General features: G+C 39.6%; 1 protein-coding gene across 1 annotated transcript in view; it reads right to left on the reverse strand.

Moving 5' to 3' along the window:
- PMS1 (PMS1 homolog 1, mismatch repair system component) overlaps window positions 1–17132 on the reverse strand; it is a 53186-nt gene that overhangs the window by 13083 nt on the left and 22971 nt on the right. Inside the window, exons 4-7 of the mRNA XM_060178280.1 lie at window positions 13070–13186; window positions 7996–8118; window positions 7328–7471; window positions 6275–7152 (exon numbers count right to left, since the gene is read on the reverse strand). Coding sequence (XP_060034263.1) covers window positions 6275–7152; window positions 7328–7471; window positions 7996–8118; window positions 13070–13186 — 1262 coding nt within the window. The remainder of the gene's footprint in view (window positions 1–6274; window positions 7153–7327; window positions 7472–7995; window positions 8119–13069; window positions 13187–17132) is intronic.

Raw genomic sequence — 17132 nt, forward strand, 5'->3', positions numbered from 1 at the left:
ACAGAACCGGAGGCATCACACTCCCAGATCTCAAACTGTATTATAGGGCCATTGTCATCAAAACTGCTTGGTACTGGAACATGAATAGACACACTGACCAGTGGAATAGAATTGAGAGCCCAGAAGTGAGCCCCCACACCTATGGACATCTAATCTTTGACAAAAGTGCCCAGACTATTACATGGGGAAAGCAGAGTCTCTTCAACAAATGGTGTTGGAAACAATGGGTTGAAACATGCAGAAGAATGAAACTGAACCACTGTATTTCACCAAATACAAAAGTAAATTACACGTGGATCAAGGACGTGGATGTTAGACCACAAACTATCAGATATTTAGAGGAAAATATTGGCAGAACTCTTTTCTGCATACATTTTAAAGACATCTTCAATGAAACGAATCCAATTACAAAGAAGACTAAGGCAAGTATAAACCTATGGTACTACATCAAAATAAAAAGCTGCTTCACAGTGAAAGAAACCACTACCCAAACCAAGAGACCCCTCACAGAATGGGAGAAGATCTTTACATGCCAAACATCAGACAAGAGGTTAATAACCAACATATATAAAGAGCTTGCGAAACTCAAAAACAAGACAACAAATAACCTCATCCAAAAATGGGGGGAGGACATGGACAGAATATTCACCACAGAAGAGATCCAAAAGGCCAAGAAACACATGAAAAAATGCTCCAAGTCTCTGACTGTTAGAGAAATGCAAATAAAGACAACGATGAGATACCACTTCACTCCCGTGAGAATGTCATACATCAGAAAAGGTAACAGCAGCAAATGCTGGAGAGGGTGTGGGGTCAAAGGAACCTCCTGCACTGCTGGTGGGAATGTCAATGGGTCCAACCTCTGTGGAGAACAGTCTGGAGAACTCTCAGAAGGCTAGAAATGGACCTACCCTATGACCCTGCAATTCCTCTCCTGGGGATATATCCTAAGGAACCCAACACACCCATCCAAAAAGATCTGTGTACACATATGTTCTTGGCGGCACAATTTGTAATAGCCAAAACCTGGAAGCAACCCAGGGGTCCAACAACAGATGAGTGGCTGAGCAAGTTGTGGTCTAGATACACAATGGAATACTACTCAGCTGTAAAAAATGGTGACTTCACCGTTTTCAGCCGATCTTGGATGGACCTTGAAAAAATCATGTTGAGTGAAATAAGAAGGATGAATATGGGGTGATCTCACTCTCAGGCAGAAGTTGAAAAACAAGATCAGAAGAGCAAACACAAGTAGAACCTGAAATGGAATTGGCGTATCGCACCAAAGTAAAAGACTCTGGGGTGGGTGGGGAGAATACAGGCCCAAGAAGGATTCAGAGGACCTAGTAGGGGTTGTATTGTTATATGGGAAACTGGGGAATGTTATGCATGTACAAACTATTGTACTTACTGTTGAATGTAAAACATTAATTCCCCAATAAAAAAAAAAAAAAAAAGTCCATCCAGAAGCTGCATTGGACTCTCTTGAGTCCTAGGACACAGAGCTTCCTGCTTCCAAAACAACTGGAAGGAAACCCCTTGTCTGAGAGTCGGGAGGAAAACAACCATACCTGGGCTAGATGAGCTAGAGACTGTAGCAGAAGACGCTTAAATGTGAAGTTTAAATGCCACACGAGCATATGCCTTTCTGAGCGCTCTGTGGATTCATGATGGGAAATGGAAGGCAGCCGACATGTTTTCTTAGGGATAAGGAGAATTATGCCTTAGAACTAAGGAAGATGCCCTGGAACGAAAGGCCACATTTAAAACTTCTTCCTCATGAAGTATAAAACAAGAGTTTTCATAAGCACAAGGTGACGGGTAATTTAAACACCTTGCAGAACAGAAATCAACAGAGTACGAAATAGGATTCATAATTTCCTGCAGTATATTATACATGGTGTCTATTAAACCATCAAAGGCATCATGCAAACAAACAGGAATGATGGGTCACGATCGAGAAGAAATAGTCAGTGGGAACCAGGCTCAAGGCGACCCAGAAGCTGAAATTCTGTAAAAACAAAGCCCCCCGTCCCCCAATATTAAAGATTTTATAAAGACTTAAAGGAAAAGTGATCATACTGGGAGACTAAGAGGGAAGAGTCTCCACTATATCAGAGCGAAATGGAAAGCATTCTAGAACTAAAATATATCGTATCTGAAAGATATTTGCTTGTAGGGTTAATAGTAGATTAGAGTTGGCAAAATAAAGGGTTAATAAAAATGATCTGAACCACAAGTGATGAGGTTGTACTGCAGGTGTCTTTCTCTTCTCCCTCCCTATTTCTCTCTGTCCTATAAAAAAAAAAATTTTAATTGTGACTGAACAAAATTTAAAAAAAAAAGATACCTTAGTGACCTATGGCACAAGAAACAATCTGACATGTATGTATGTATGTATGTATGTGTATATATATATATATATATATTTATACATATGTAAAAAAAAAACCTTGATTAGTTAATTTAGATTAATACAGTATTTTACAGATATAAGAAGATCCCTGGACTCTAAGAAGAACAAATGTAAAGAAATACACAGCTGTGGTTCTCTCTCCTCCTATCTTTCTCACTAATAAATAAAATCTTATATAAAGGGGGGCAGTCACTGATGCAGCTGGTTAACTGCACATGTAAAAGTGCACAAGGACACAGGTTCAAACCTCTGGTCCCCACCTGTAGAGGGAAAGCTTCACAGATGGTGAAGCAGGGCTGTAGGTGTCTCTCTGTCTCTCCCTCTCCATCACCCCTCAATCTCTGTCTGTCTCTATCTAATAACAAATAAATTTAAAAAATTAAAAAATAATAAAACATTAAGAGAAGAAATACACAGTTTAGACTATCAAAACCAAATCAAAGATAATGGAAAACCAAAGATAATGTCAAGATAATAACAACAGTTAAGAGTGGAACACCACCACAAATGGCAGATTTAACTTCTCATCAGAAGCAGTATAGAGCCAGAAGACTACGAATACCATATTTTATATGCCAAAACTATCAAGACTTCAGCTACATCCAGCAAAAACATCCTTCACAAATAAAGATGAAATATTTTCAGATAAGGGAAAGCTTCAACATGTGCTGTCAGTTACAGGAGAGGATAATGGGGACCAAAGATGGTGACAATGTAGGTAAATAGAAGAAATAAGAATCTTCCAAATGCTTTATTAGATTTTGAAAGGTAACTGAAACAAAAAGCCTCTAGAAGAGAGGTTTATAGTGTATGTAATGTGAAAACCACAGAAAAGACAGGGGTGGCAAGGTGGATGTTATTTGTAAAGTTGTGATATTTTAACTTTAAAGGTAAATGAACGGCATATAGTATTTTATTTATTCCCTTTTTGTTGCCCTTGTTTTTATTGTTGTAGTTATTATTGTTATTGATGTCATCATTGTTGGGTAGTACAGAGAGAAATGGAGAGACAAGGGGAAGACAGAGAGGGGGAGAGAAAGACAGACACCTGCAGACCTGCTTCACCTCCTGTGAAGTGACTCCCCTGCAGGTGGGGAGCCGGGGGCTTGAACTGGGCTTGATCTTTACACCTGGTCCTTGCACTTTGCGCCATGTGCACTTAACCCGCTGCGCTACTGCCTGGCCCCAAACTCTGTTCTTTAAGCCCTAAAGAAGGCTGTCCCTCGCCCTCTGAGCAGAGGAACAAAACAGAGGAAGAGCAGAAAACAAGCAAGGAACCACATAGTCACACCCAGTACATAACACTCACTGTATTAAATAGAGTAATGCATCCCATTAAAAGGCAGGCTGCCAGACTGATTTTTTTTTTTTTTAGGACTTCATTATTAGAGAGAGATGGGCAGAATCAGAACATCATTCCAGCTTAGGGGGTGCTGAGGATTGAACTTGGGGCTTCATGCATACAAGTCAAGTGCTCTGCCGACTATGTCCCTTCCAGACTACTGTCAGTGTGAATTTTTTAAAGCAAAATCCAGTTGTATTTGCCAGGCACTAAATATAAAGGCACAGACTGAAAGTAAAATAACAGAAATAACAACAACAACAACAAAACGCCATGCACACCATGGTAAGCATAACAGAGTAACTGTAGTAACATAGGATGAAGTAAATTTTGAAACAAGAAATAATACCAGAGATAAGGAAGAATCTTCCACAGCGACCCGGAGGTCATCAGGAAGGTACGGCATGTAAAATGTGTCAAGGAGGACAATGTTATTCATCGGGACATCCTGCCGAACACTACCTCAATGCTCAGCAAACAGAGGCAGGGTGCACTGAGGTGCATTTATGTAGCTGAGTGTCACTCAGGAAACAGAAAGATGTGCGCTCAGTAAACATGGGCGAATCGCAAGAACCAGAGGCAGTTGGAGGTCAGTGAGGCAAGGGTCCTCCTCTACTGTCACATGACCTTTGCCTTAGCCCCTCCCTGGTCAATGCAGCTAAACGCCTGCAAGCTTGTCCTATCAGAAGTTGAATGAGCACTTGTCTGCAAACCGCTTCTGTGTCGCCCAGTGAAGCTAGAGACGATGACAATGTTTGAACCTTAATGGACACTCTAGTCATTCCGATTCGGATAAACAAGCTTCAGAAAAAGGAAGAAAATCTGAATTTGTGAAATGACTAAAGATCTGAACGCTGAATATTTTTTATGAAATTCATATTTTGAAAAAGTTACAACTGCTTTATATCTATCATCTTAGAGAATAATATCTTTATTACAGCTATATACTTGTGACCTCCTAAGTATTTATGAGTATATTTAAGTATAATTATATATGAGTATATGAGTCTATTTAAGTATAATCAGTGTCATCTGTTGATATTAATTGAGGATTCGCTTCAGATAGTCCTGGTGGCTGAGGAGCAGTGAAGTGAGTCGAGGCTTGGGGGAAGCAGCAATGACCAGGAGGTGATGGAGGGAGAAAAGGAGAATGAACTTCCTGTTATGATCAGCCCACTTCTATGAGTGTTGGAAAGCAAGCACAACTATCCCTGGGAAAAAACAAAGCACACCGGGTTAAATATGCACATAGTACAAAGTGCAAGGACCCAGGTAGGGATTCTGGTTTGAGCGACTGGCTCCCAGCCTGTGGGGTGGGGAGGGGGATCATTTCACAAGCAGTGAAGCAGGTCTGCACGTGTCTATCTTTTCACTCCCCTCTCTATCTTCCCCTCCCCTCTCAATTTCTCTGTCCTATCCTGTAAGAAAATGGAAAAGATGGCCGCCAGGAGCAGTGGATTCATAGTGCAGGCACTGAGCCCCAGTGATAACCCTGGAGGCAAAAAGAAAAGAAAAAACAAATAAAGAAGGGGAAGAGAGAAATAACTTATAGAGGTTTGTGCCTTGTGGCGTTAGTGAAAGTCCTTGTTATTTTAAATGGATAGTCTCGAACTTCTAAGACTGAAAAAATAAAATCTAATGAAAAGAAAACTTAAAAAAAAAAAAAACCTGTCCAGCATCAAGTAAACTATCATCAGAATTTATCAGCTGAATGACAGACTGTGTTTAATTTTTCTTCAGATGTTTGAAGTAGTATTGAGATGACTTAGACAACAATAAATAACAAAAAGGAACCTATCTCCTCCTTTTCTGGTGGGCTAATTCATTCAAAACATATTTTGTTTTTTACAACTAGGGTCCCAAAGTCAATTAGAAATACCCATCATATTATTTTGCAGTATTTATTCAGCTAATCTAAAGATGACAAGTCAGAAACAGTTTGAATAAAAATAGAGTAAATCACTTGCTTATCTAACCAAGAAAATCCACCATAGTTTGAAAACTGAATCTGCAACATTTGTAACTTTTAAACTGTGTTACATATTTTGGAGATCAATTTAAAAAGGGGAGCAGGCAACATATTTCCTAAAAATATCAGTGCTATAACTGTTTAATAAAAATGCTTAAAAAAAGAAAAGTTCTTTCTGGAGATTGGGCGGTGGGAATTGTGTGGAGTTGTACCCCTCCTACCCTATGGTTTTGTTAATTAATTAAAAAAAAAAAAAAAGAAAAGTTCTATTATAGATTACTTAACATAAGATCAAAAAGAAATAGAAGAAAATGGTGATTTTTAAATTAAGAATAGAAAAACCTTATAAAAGAAAATTGTATCAGGACCCCCCCCCCAAAAAAATATCTAAATTAGCAAAACGCAATACCAAAAAAGGTATTCCACCTAAGCCAAAGAATATTTCCCAACCTGCTTTTCCATAAAGTTTAAAACTACTCTAAGCAGTGAGTCATATAGAAGGAAAACATCCAAGCAGTCAGGTCACATGCAAACTCTGGAAACTTACTTCAGAGTTTCCTCTTCACTCAACGTCTTCCACAGTTCTTCAGCTTCTAGTGTAGCCTCCTCCAAGATGATCTTGGAGTGTTGTGAGAGAAGTTGAGCACGGTGATCCTGTACAAAAAGGGCTCTTGCTGACATTGGCTTCCTGATTATTCGATTGCTAATTAAGTCATAAGCTGTGACTTGTCCAGATTTGGTCTCTATTACGTTTGGCTTTTTGTTACAAGGACCTTCACTGAGATCCTGGTGCTCCTGACTTGGAAGGCGGTGATCACTGCTGCCTACTCTACACCCGGAACTCTCATGAGGCCCTAAGATTTTCACAGGCTCCATGCTTTCTCCAGTTGAACTTTTAAACAAGTCTCCCTTGCTCCAGTCATCTGCACAAACTTCCAAAGACTTCTCAGCAACGTTTTCTTCCTCACTTTTCCCACCCTCATCCACAAGACTGTGGCCGCCATTTTCTGCTTGGGAGTGCTTCCTAGGCTCTACCACACGTGTCTGACCGCAGTCCTTCTGAGCATCCTCATGTGGGGAGTTAGCTGCCGAGATTTCTTGAAATGTATTCCTAGTGTTACTAGTGTTAGACTCGTCACAACTAAAATGGTTGTCCTGTCTCTGATGGTTTACACAGCGATTAGTGCTTTTTCCAGTATTACCACTACACCCGTCATTTGGGGAAGGAATGGCCGAAGTCTCAACATTTGGATAATGATTTCCAGATGAGTCCACCTTATTTATAAGCACATCTGTTTCTGCCGTTTTGGGAGTGTCTGTGTCAGCTGAGAAAGCATCTGTTTTATTACTGTCATGAGAATCTGTACCAGGTAGTGATCCGTAACAAGTCATCATGAGGCTTTCAAGAGCAATTAAAACAGCTTCCTAAAGGTACAAATTAGCAACTGTCAGGGAAAACGATGAAAACAAGCAAAACAAGATCTCAAATATTTCTTTAAAAGGAAATAATATAAGCAAGCAAAACTTTTCCCCGTGAAAATTACTAGGATGGAATAAATCTGTACATAGCACAAATAAATATTTTTCTGAGAAAGATTACCTTATTCTGTAACAATATTTGACTTTTATCTGGTGTTAAATTTACATCCACGTCTGCTGCAGGAACATCAATTTTCAAAAAGAAAATGGGATATAAACGAGTTGATTCCTTCAGACATTTCAGATTATAATGATGTCGGATTAACTAGAACAGATGCAATGAGTGAAAGACATGTGAACAAACGCCGTCATATTTAAAAGACCATCATAAAACGTGTTTCAATTGAGCGTATGAGGGGATATAACTGTCCATCAGGCGAGGCAGCATCTACAAAGCAGACAGTAGCTAGTGCTCTCGGACTCATGGAGTAGAAACACTCAATAATATTCGATACAGCTGACTTCATGGTTCAAAGACCAGGATATCATGGAAAATTTCCATGCCCAGGGTCCAAATTCAAACTGTTACTTCCTGACTATGCAGTGCTAACAAGTCACGAACATAGCCATTTCCTCGCTATCAGTAAGAACAGTAATTCGTCACAGAACCACTGTGAATAGTTAATGAAGAATCTTACGCACAAAACTTAAGGCATGGTATTGTACCCCATTATTACCTCTTAATATTATTTTAGAGTGATTTCTTAAAAGTAACCCTCCTAACTACATGACAAGTAAGAGCTACTTTCATTTTTGCTCCAAATGACCTATTTTTCTAAACTGGATTACCTTTAATATGTCTTTGTGGTGGACTGGTCGACCGTTTATGAAGATGAAACTCCTTTCTGGAGTTGAAAGACTGGTGAAGGAATGGTCTGCACTGTGCTTTGGAAGAAAGCCACTTAGACAGATCTACAACAACACAGAACCAACATGCAAAGTTAACAGTAAGCATACTGCCCCACAAGTCTGGCAACATACACTAAAACATGGCGTTTTCTTTTTAAAAAATGGATTAGGGGCTGGATGGTGGTGCGGACCTGGTGGAACACACATGCCACTATGTGCACGGCCCTGGTTCAAATCCCTGGCCCTCATCTGCAGCCGGGAAGTACTTAAGGAGAGGTGAAGCAGGGTATCTCTTTATCTCTTCCTCTACCTCTCCTTCCCTCTCAAATTTTCTCTGTCCTGTCTAATAAACAAATAAGAAAATATTTTTAAAAGTGGGATTTTTAGCTAAAGGTCTAAAGAACTATACTATACTAACTATACTAACTACACTATACTATACTAACTATACTATACTAACTATACTACACATACTATACTATACTAACTATACTATACATACTATACTATACATACTATACTACACATACTATACTATACTAACTATACTATACATACTATACTATACATACTATACTACACATACTATACTATACTAACTATACTATACATACTATACTATACATACTATACATACTATACTAACTATACTATACAAACTATACTATACTAACTATACTATACATACTATACTATACTAACTATACTATACATACTATACTAACTATACTAACTATACTATACATACTATACTATACTATACTAACTATACTATACATACTATACTATACTATACATACTATACTAACTATACTATACATACTATACTATACTATACATACTATACTAACTATACTATACATACTATACTAACTATACTATACATACTATACTATACATACTATACTATGCATACTATACTATACTAACTATACTTTACTAACTATACTTTACTAACTATACTATACTATACATACTATACTATACTAACTATACTATACATACTATACTAACTATACTATACATACTATACTAACTATACTATACATACTATACTAACTATACTATACATACTATACTATACTAACTATACTAACTATACTATACATACTATACTAACTATACTATACTATACATACTATACTATACTAACTATACATACTATACTATACTATACTAACTATACTATACTAACTATACTATACATACTATACTAACTATACTATACATACTATACTAACTATACTATACATACTATACTATACTAACTATACTAACTATACTATACATACTATACTAACTATACTATACTATACATACTATACTATACTAACTATACATACTATACTATACTATACTAACTATACTATACTAACTATACTATACATACTATACTAACTATACTATACATACTATACTATACTAACTATACTATACATACTATGCATACTATGCATACTATACTATACTAACTATACTATACTAACTATACTATACACACTATACTAACTATACTATACATACTATACTATACATACTATGCATACTATACTATACTAACTATACTATACTAACTATACTATACTAACTATACTATACTAACTATACTATACATACTATACTATACATACTATACTATACTAACTATACTATACATACTATACTAACTATACAATACATACTATATTATACTAACTCTACTATACTAACTCTACTATACATACTATACTATACTATACTAACTATACTATACATACTATACTAACTATACTATATACTATACTATACTATACTAACTATACTATACATACTATACTATACTAACTCTACTCTACTCTACTCTACTCTACTCTACTCTACTCTAACTATAATCTACTCTACTAACTCTACTCTACTAACTCTACTCTATTCTACTATACTATACTAACTCTACTCTACTATACAAACTATACTCTACTATACTTTACTAACTATACTATACAATACTAACTATACTATACTAGCTATACTATACATACTATACTCTACTAACTATACTATACATACTCTACTAACTATACTATACTATACATACTCTACTCTACTAACTATACTATACATACTATACTCTAACTATACTAACTATACTCTACTATACTAGCTATACTCTACTCTACTCTACTCTACTAACTCTACTAACTCTACTCTACTCTACTTTACCCTACCCTACTCTACTTTACCCTACCCTACCCTACCCTACCCTACCCTACCCTACCCTACCCTACCCTACCCTACCCTACCCTACTCTCTGGGAACTATGTGCCTTGAGAATTAACCTGTAGTTTACAAAGTGCTTTTTCTCTCTTGTTGGAAACAAACGGAAGCAGATGTGTTTTATTAACCTCTTAAGAAACACAGTAAGATGTCAACTTAGAAAAGCAAGAGGCAGAGAGGTGCTATTTTTAGTTAAGCAGAAACCATAGCCTCCTTACCGACAGAGTCCACAGGCTGCCACCTATGTCTATGCCTATCGTTGCCCTTGGAAATAAATGTTTAAGGAGATGTGTTACCAATTTTAGATCACTAAGTGCATTACTGTCACAGGGCCAAATTGTGTCAGTTTTTAAAAGTAAATTAACAAAGCTGGATAACCCATTATAAAATGATACGACTTAATTAGCTGTAAAACTTCACAGCATTTATAAATGGTTGTATGATTTACCAGGTAACATGAGAGCTTTCTTAAAGCACCTGCTGAGCCAGCAGAGCGAGGGTGCTTAGTATCTGCAAGGTTACTGGGCGTGCTGATAAAAAAAAATTACCCTGAATATATGAGAATAAGAAATGAAAGAAAAAAAACGGTGATATTGCTAATTATTGCTTTTTATACTACCAGAGTTGGCCACTGAGTAAGACACTGAAGTGTCTAATGTTATGAAAGTTCATAGAGCTAGACTACTCAGTAAGGCATACTTTGCAAGTTCCCTATCATTCTTCTGAGAATGACTACATAAAGGCATAGCAAAATTTGGAGTCTGTAACGGAACATCAGCAGCACTTAAGTAATCCTATGTTTAAAAGTATTTAAAAGATCAATGATCAAATATAGACCTGGCAACACATCTAAATACAGAACAGGAAAAAAAAAAACAAACCTGTATGACTCATTTGATAGTCTTATCCACACAGTCAGTGATCTGAGTTTAAAACTGTATTTTTCATCCTTGAGTACAGACATTGTTTCATTACAGGAAGTCTGGGAGGAGGTCCCATAGCTAAGATGCATCTAGGTCCTACTAGTGCTCTGATAATTAGACCAAAGCATGACAGCTAGGATCTCTAGAGCATGGTACCTACCGCAGATACAGCACATCTGCACCCTTTGTTAGTTTCGAGTTCAGGGTTACGAGCGTACAGGCAAAGCTCCATGGAGTCACAAGAGTTTTTATAGTGCCCTTACTCTCAAGTCATCACCCACAATCAGTCTGAGGTGCCATGAGTGCCATGACGTCTGCTGAAATTATTAATTACTCACGGGGCATGAAAAAACAAGACTTGCATCACACTGTGGTCTTTTTGTTTTTTTTTATTGTTGTAGTTATTATTGTTGTCGTCGTTGTTGGCTAGGACAGAGAGAAATGGATAGGAGAGAGGAAAAATGGAGAGAGGAGGGGGAGAGAGGAATGTAGAGAGAAGGAAGACAGAGAGAGGGAGAGAAAGACAGACACCTGCAGACCTGCTTCACCGCCTGTGAAGCGACTCCCCGGCAGGTGGGGGGCCAGGGCTCGAACCGGGATCCTTATGCCGGTCTTTGTGCTTTGCGCCACCTGCGCTTAACCTGCTGCGCTACCGCCCGTCTCCCCTGTGATCTTTCTATAGGCATTTTAGCTGGTCACTAACGGGCCTGAGTTACTCTTCAGTTAGGGTATGATTAAGCACCAGCTTCCAAACAACACTTAAAGTATTAACTAGGAATTCAATGCTGCAATGAAGGGGACCTAGTAGCAAAAAAGACTATTTCATCAACAATAACGACAAGATAGACAGACAGACAGACAGACAGACAAGAGGAAGCCAATCATCCAATAGAATCAAGAACCTTCAGGGTTAAAAAAAATAAGAAAGCACAAAAACCATATTGATTCTTCTATAAATATACCCCAAGATCAATGTCATGAAGCAATTCAAATATCTAATTTTGTGCTAAAAATTAAAAAAAAAAAAAAAGAGGAAGAAGAAGGAGAAAAGGGAAAAGGAGGAGAAAGAACACGAGAAGGAGGAAGAAGAGAAGAAAGATGGCCAAGGAGGTAATTCCGTAGTACACAGTAGGCAGCTCGGTGTGTGGGAATGTGAGTTTCATCTCTGGCACCACGTTAAAAAAAAAAAAGGACATGAATATGGGTGGGTGGGTGGTGGGGGGGGGGGGGACGAAAACCCAGAAGCAAGCAACTGGCTTCCGACTTGTGAGGACTACACTGGTGATCTTCGGGAGGTGGGAGGACTGGGATCCAGAACTTTGTTGGTGGGTGTAGTGTGCAACTACATGCTGTGATCTTACAAATAAAAATGATCACAAATAAAAACGACAGGAGAAATACTCCACTGAAATAGGAAAGAAAGAGGAGGATGTTGATCACGAAAGTAGAGCAGCTATGATGACAGAGCAAAGGACAAGAGTGGAGGTGGTGCCCTGACCTGATGTTACGGGGGCTCAAGAAGCGCTGCTTCAAAGTAGCAGGTCAAGAAAAGGAAAAGGAGACAGCTTGCAAAGCAAAGGGCTGGGATTCCCCAAATGATACTTATTAGAAAATTAGTGGAGGCGTAATATGTAAAAACAGAAAAGATAACAAACAAACAAACAAAAAAGCGGGTGTGGACCTGGGAAGAGAAGATTAAGCTTTGTATCTAATTTGCTTTTCTTAACTTGCACATATACATATGTTAAAGGAGAATTCTCTGGTGATCCCAGTAGCTCAAAAGGAGAATATCTGAGTAGTTTCCATAGTAAGTGAGGATTAACATTTTTGCTGCATACCTGAGATTCTTCAGTGCTGTACTGAAAGGGCTCCATGTTGCTCATGACCGCTGTCCCCAGAACAGAGGTGAGAGCCACTTTATGATCAGATACTCTAGTTTTCTGCCAAATAATCGCCTATGAAGAAAGCGAAGCAGATGGCCTTAACACAATTGACATTCACCAAACTCAAGTAGTTACACCGTTTAGCTCCGTACTTGGCATTAGCGCCCAGGCTGCATTTTCAGACACATCATCTCAGGCATGCTCAGGGTGGGATGGCCGTGGACCCAGCTTGCATTTCAGTGTCATTTGGAAGAGATGCTACGAGTCTGACAGCCCTCTGGCTGCAGGGTGCAATCTATTTGACTTTCCCCAATCTCAGTGTTCTCCCTTACAAGATGGTTAAAAAAATCATCTCCCAGGGCTATTGAAAGATGGAAACATAAAATGCAAACCCGCATGACAGCACCTGGCATAAAACAGTTTTAATACAACATCAGTCCGCTTCCCTTTTCTAATGCTAAACTTCAGAGAACATTTAAGTCAAATTGCTGGTCTTGATCCAGTATTACTATTTTACTGCAGAAAACAGTTATGCTGTAGATTTCCATAGGATGAGGAAACTAGTATCAAAGTTTGGGAAAACACAAGCTCTTTAAGTCACCTTTGGAACTACTTTTAATATCCAGAGAACCTACACACGCCTAAGTGAACTGCACAGACAAAAACGTTGACTGATGGGACTTTGGGAGCAGAGCTCTGGCTCTCCTTCAGAAGACGAGTATCATGACAAAATGACTCGACAAACTTCAGAGAAGAGTCATGATTTTGGGTAAAGAAAGAAACCTGACTATCTGAGGGCTGGTGAGCATGTGGACGGACGGACGGTGGGAGTGGGAGCGGGAGCGGGAGCAGGAGGAGGCGGAGGAGAGAAGGTAGTCAGCGGAAACGCATCACTGGATTGCCAGCAGGTGCTATGTTTGCGATTGCTTCAAATCCATGTGAAATATTTAAAGGGCCCATGTGAAACCATTCAGTAACTCAAGTAGCCTTAAAAAACAAAACAAAAACCGGAGCTGGGGACTGCTGCTTAGGGCTGTAGAAGCCACGCGCCCTCAGAAATGCCCAGGGAGCCTTCTGGAGGGCCCGAGGAGCTGCACATTGTGCACCAGGTTCCCCATGGCAGCAGGGAAGCAACCAAACTCTTCAGGCACCCTGCTGCCATCGGGAACCTAGTGGTCCGGGGTCAGACTGCCCTGCAGTTGTGAACGGGGCTTTCACCTCACGGCAGAGTTAACCCAGCTTTCAGGAAACCGTCTCGGAAGAGAAGGAGATCTGAGGACCTGAGATCCTCCACGCGTTCTCCACACCCTCCCAGGCCGGGGCTCTTCCAGAGACATCTGGCACCGCCATGACACTGCTTCTCTTCTTCAAAACACCTCCTCACTTCCAACTCACTCACAAAGCAGACCCCAGCGCCACCTACAGACCAGCGACAGAAACCAAAAGAGATGGATAAAACTAGGAAAACAACAAGCACTGTGAGGCCAAGTCCAGTGGGGAAGCAATTACAGCAGCCAGACCTCCCACCTTCTGCACCCCAGAATGATCCTGGGTCCAGGCTCCCAGAGGGATAATGAACAGGAAAACTTCCCATAGAGGGGATGGGATACGGAACTCTGGTGGTGGGAACTGTGTGGAATTGTAGCCCTCTTGCCCTACGGGTCTTAACGATCATTACTGCGTAATGATCAAGCAAGCGTCAACCCGGCTTTGACCTGGCACGTTATGACTGGGCCCTCCTCAATCGCTATCGAACAGGCCATGGCCGGTGCGCCGCTATGTTCCATCGCTGGGGAGCCAGAGACGACCCGAACTGCCCCCGCGGCTCCAGACAGACTTATGACCCACATAATCAATGACGGCCACCTCTCCAGATTCAAAGGAGGTCTCGAAACTTGACATCAGGCTCAACCTGACACTGTTGACTGGCTACGGAAGAAGGGCAAACGCTAGAAGAAACTGAATCAATAAAAATATATAGAGACGGGTTTAAAGTATGAGAGAAGAGGATGAAATGGATCGAGAGTGCTTAAGCAAAGAACGTTGAGCCAAGAACAGTTGTGAAAAGCTTAGACGTGTTTGGCTACAAATCACGTGTGACATATTTCTGCACAGCACATCCACACACGTGCGTCTTGTTAAGCGATGCCATTTTCTCTCTACTCTTAATGTTTCTTACATTTTTTGTTTGTTTGTTTTTCTCATCCTTCTTACCATATATAATACCTTGAGATTCTTTAATTTCGTGCTTGTGTTCGAGAACTCTTGCTGCTTTATATTTTGATATTATGCTAGCGAATGACCTGCACTTCTCTTCAAAGACAGCTGCAGAACCACAGGATGGCTTCACTCGGATGCGCAACAGAAAGAAGGGAGGATGATCACTGATTTAGCTTACTGAGCTCTGTCACATGTAGATCACCTGCTTTTTGAACCTCAAAGACAAACTTGCTTGTAAAAGCAAAGATAATGAAACTCCTCAATACAAAAAAAAAAAAAAAAGATTTAGTATAAAAGGAAAAACGCTTTCCCTTATCCCCAAGGCTTTACTATGAATTTATAATTTATAAAGTGCTTTCTAAGCAACCACTACTCATTTTCACAACAGATTCACTAAGTAATAACACCTTTTGTGGATGAGGAAACGCAAGTTCAAAGACGCCGTCTTACTCAAAGAGCTACAGACTGTAGGTCACGAAGCCCGGATTTAACGCCCTGGCCTTTCTCCCTCCAAAGCTCTTCCCAGCGGCTTTTTCTCTATAGTCAGTGTTAGTAGTGATTTAGAGTCCCGTCCTAGGCCCCAAATGGGAGTTCTCAGAGTCTCTGACTGACAAAAATTTTATGTATAATCATCTATGGTCATGTGATATGCTAGATAATCTCAATGACTTTGAGGGCATCAATAAACGCTCCAAACAAAATTCCTCATCATTTAAATCAGGCCAGGGGCTGGGAGACAGTTCAGTCATGGGAGATCACTATTTACCATTTGCAAGGACCTGGTTCAAGCCCCCAATCTATCTGTAAAAGTCAGCTTAGAATGGTGAAACCCTGGTGATGAGAAGTTAGAAAAACAAATAAATAAAATAAATAGGGAGCCGGGCAGCAGCGCAGTGGGTTAAGCGCACAAAGACTCTGGTTGGAGCCCCCGGCTCCTCACCTGCGTGGGGGGGGGGGGTCACTTCACGGGAGGTGAAGCAGGTCTGCAGGTGTCTGTCTTTCTCTCCCCATCTTTTGTCTTCCCCTCCTCTCTCCATTTCTCTCTGTCCTATCCAACTACAACAGCAATGGCAACAACAATGGAAAAAGGTGGCCTCCAGGAGCAGTGGATTGGTAGTGCAGGCAGGAGCCCCAGCCATAACCCTAGAGACAAACAAACAAACAAAAACAACACCACCTTACAAAATGTTTCTCTTTAACGTTATACTACCTTTCAGGCATACACATGGACACATACATGTATACATATGTACATAGAAACAATTTGTTAAACATTTAAAGAAGATGTTTTAATATATTTTAAAATGTTACTTGTTTTTAGTGAAAGAGAGCCCAGAGCCCTGCTCAGCTCTGGCTGCTGGTGGTGCTGGGGACTGAACCTGGGACCTCAGAGCCTCAGGTATAAGAGTCTTTTCCAGAACCATATGACTGTCTCCCCAAGCCCAAACTGGATGTTTTAAAATTCTTACACAAATAGTTATAAAGCCTGTGACATTCCTTTTTTTTTATTTATTTATTGGGGAGTTAATGTTTTACATTCAACAGTAAATACAATAGTTTGAACATGCATAACATTTCCCAGTTTTCCACATAAGAATGCAACCCCCGCTAGGTCCTCTGTCATCCTTCTTGGATCTGCATTCTCCCCACCCACCCACCCCAGAGTCTTTTACTTTGATGCGATATGCCAATTAAGCCTGTGACATTTCTAATATAAAAATCACAGTTTATTTTATTTCAGTTCACAGTAGAGGGTTACATACTGATTTTATGCAAAGCTGCTATTTTACTAACTGAC

The sequence above is a fragment of the Erinaceus europaeus genome, chromosome 18, assembly GCF_950295315.1.
Source record: "Erinaceus europaeus chromosome 18, mEriEur2.1, whole genome shotgun sequence".
NCBI lineage: Eukaryota > Metazoa > Chordata > Mammalia > Eulipotyphla > Erinaceidae > Erinaceus > Erinaceus europaeus.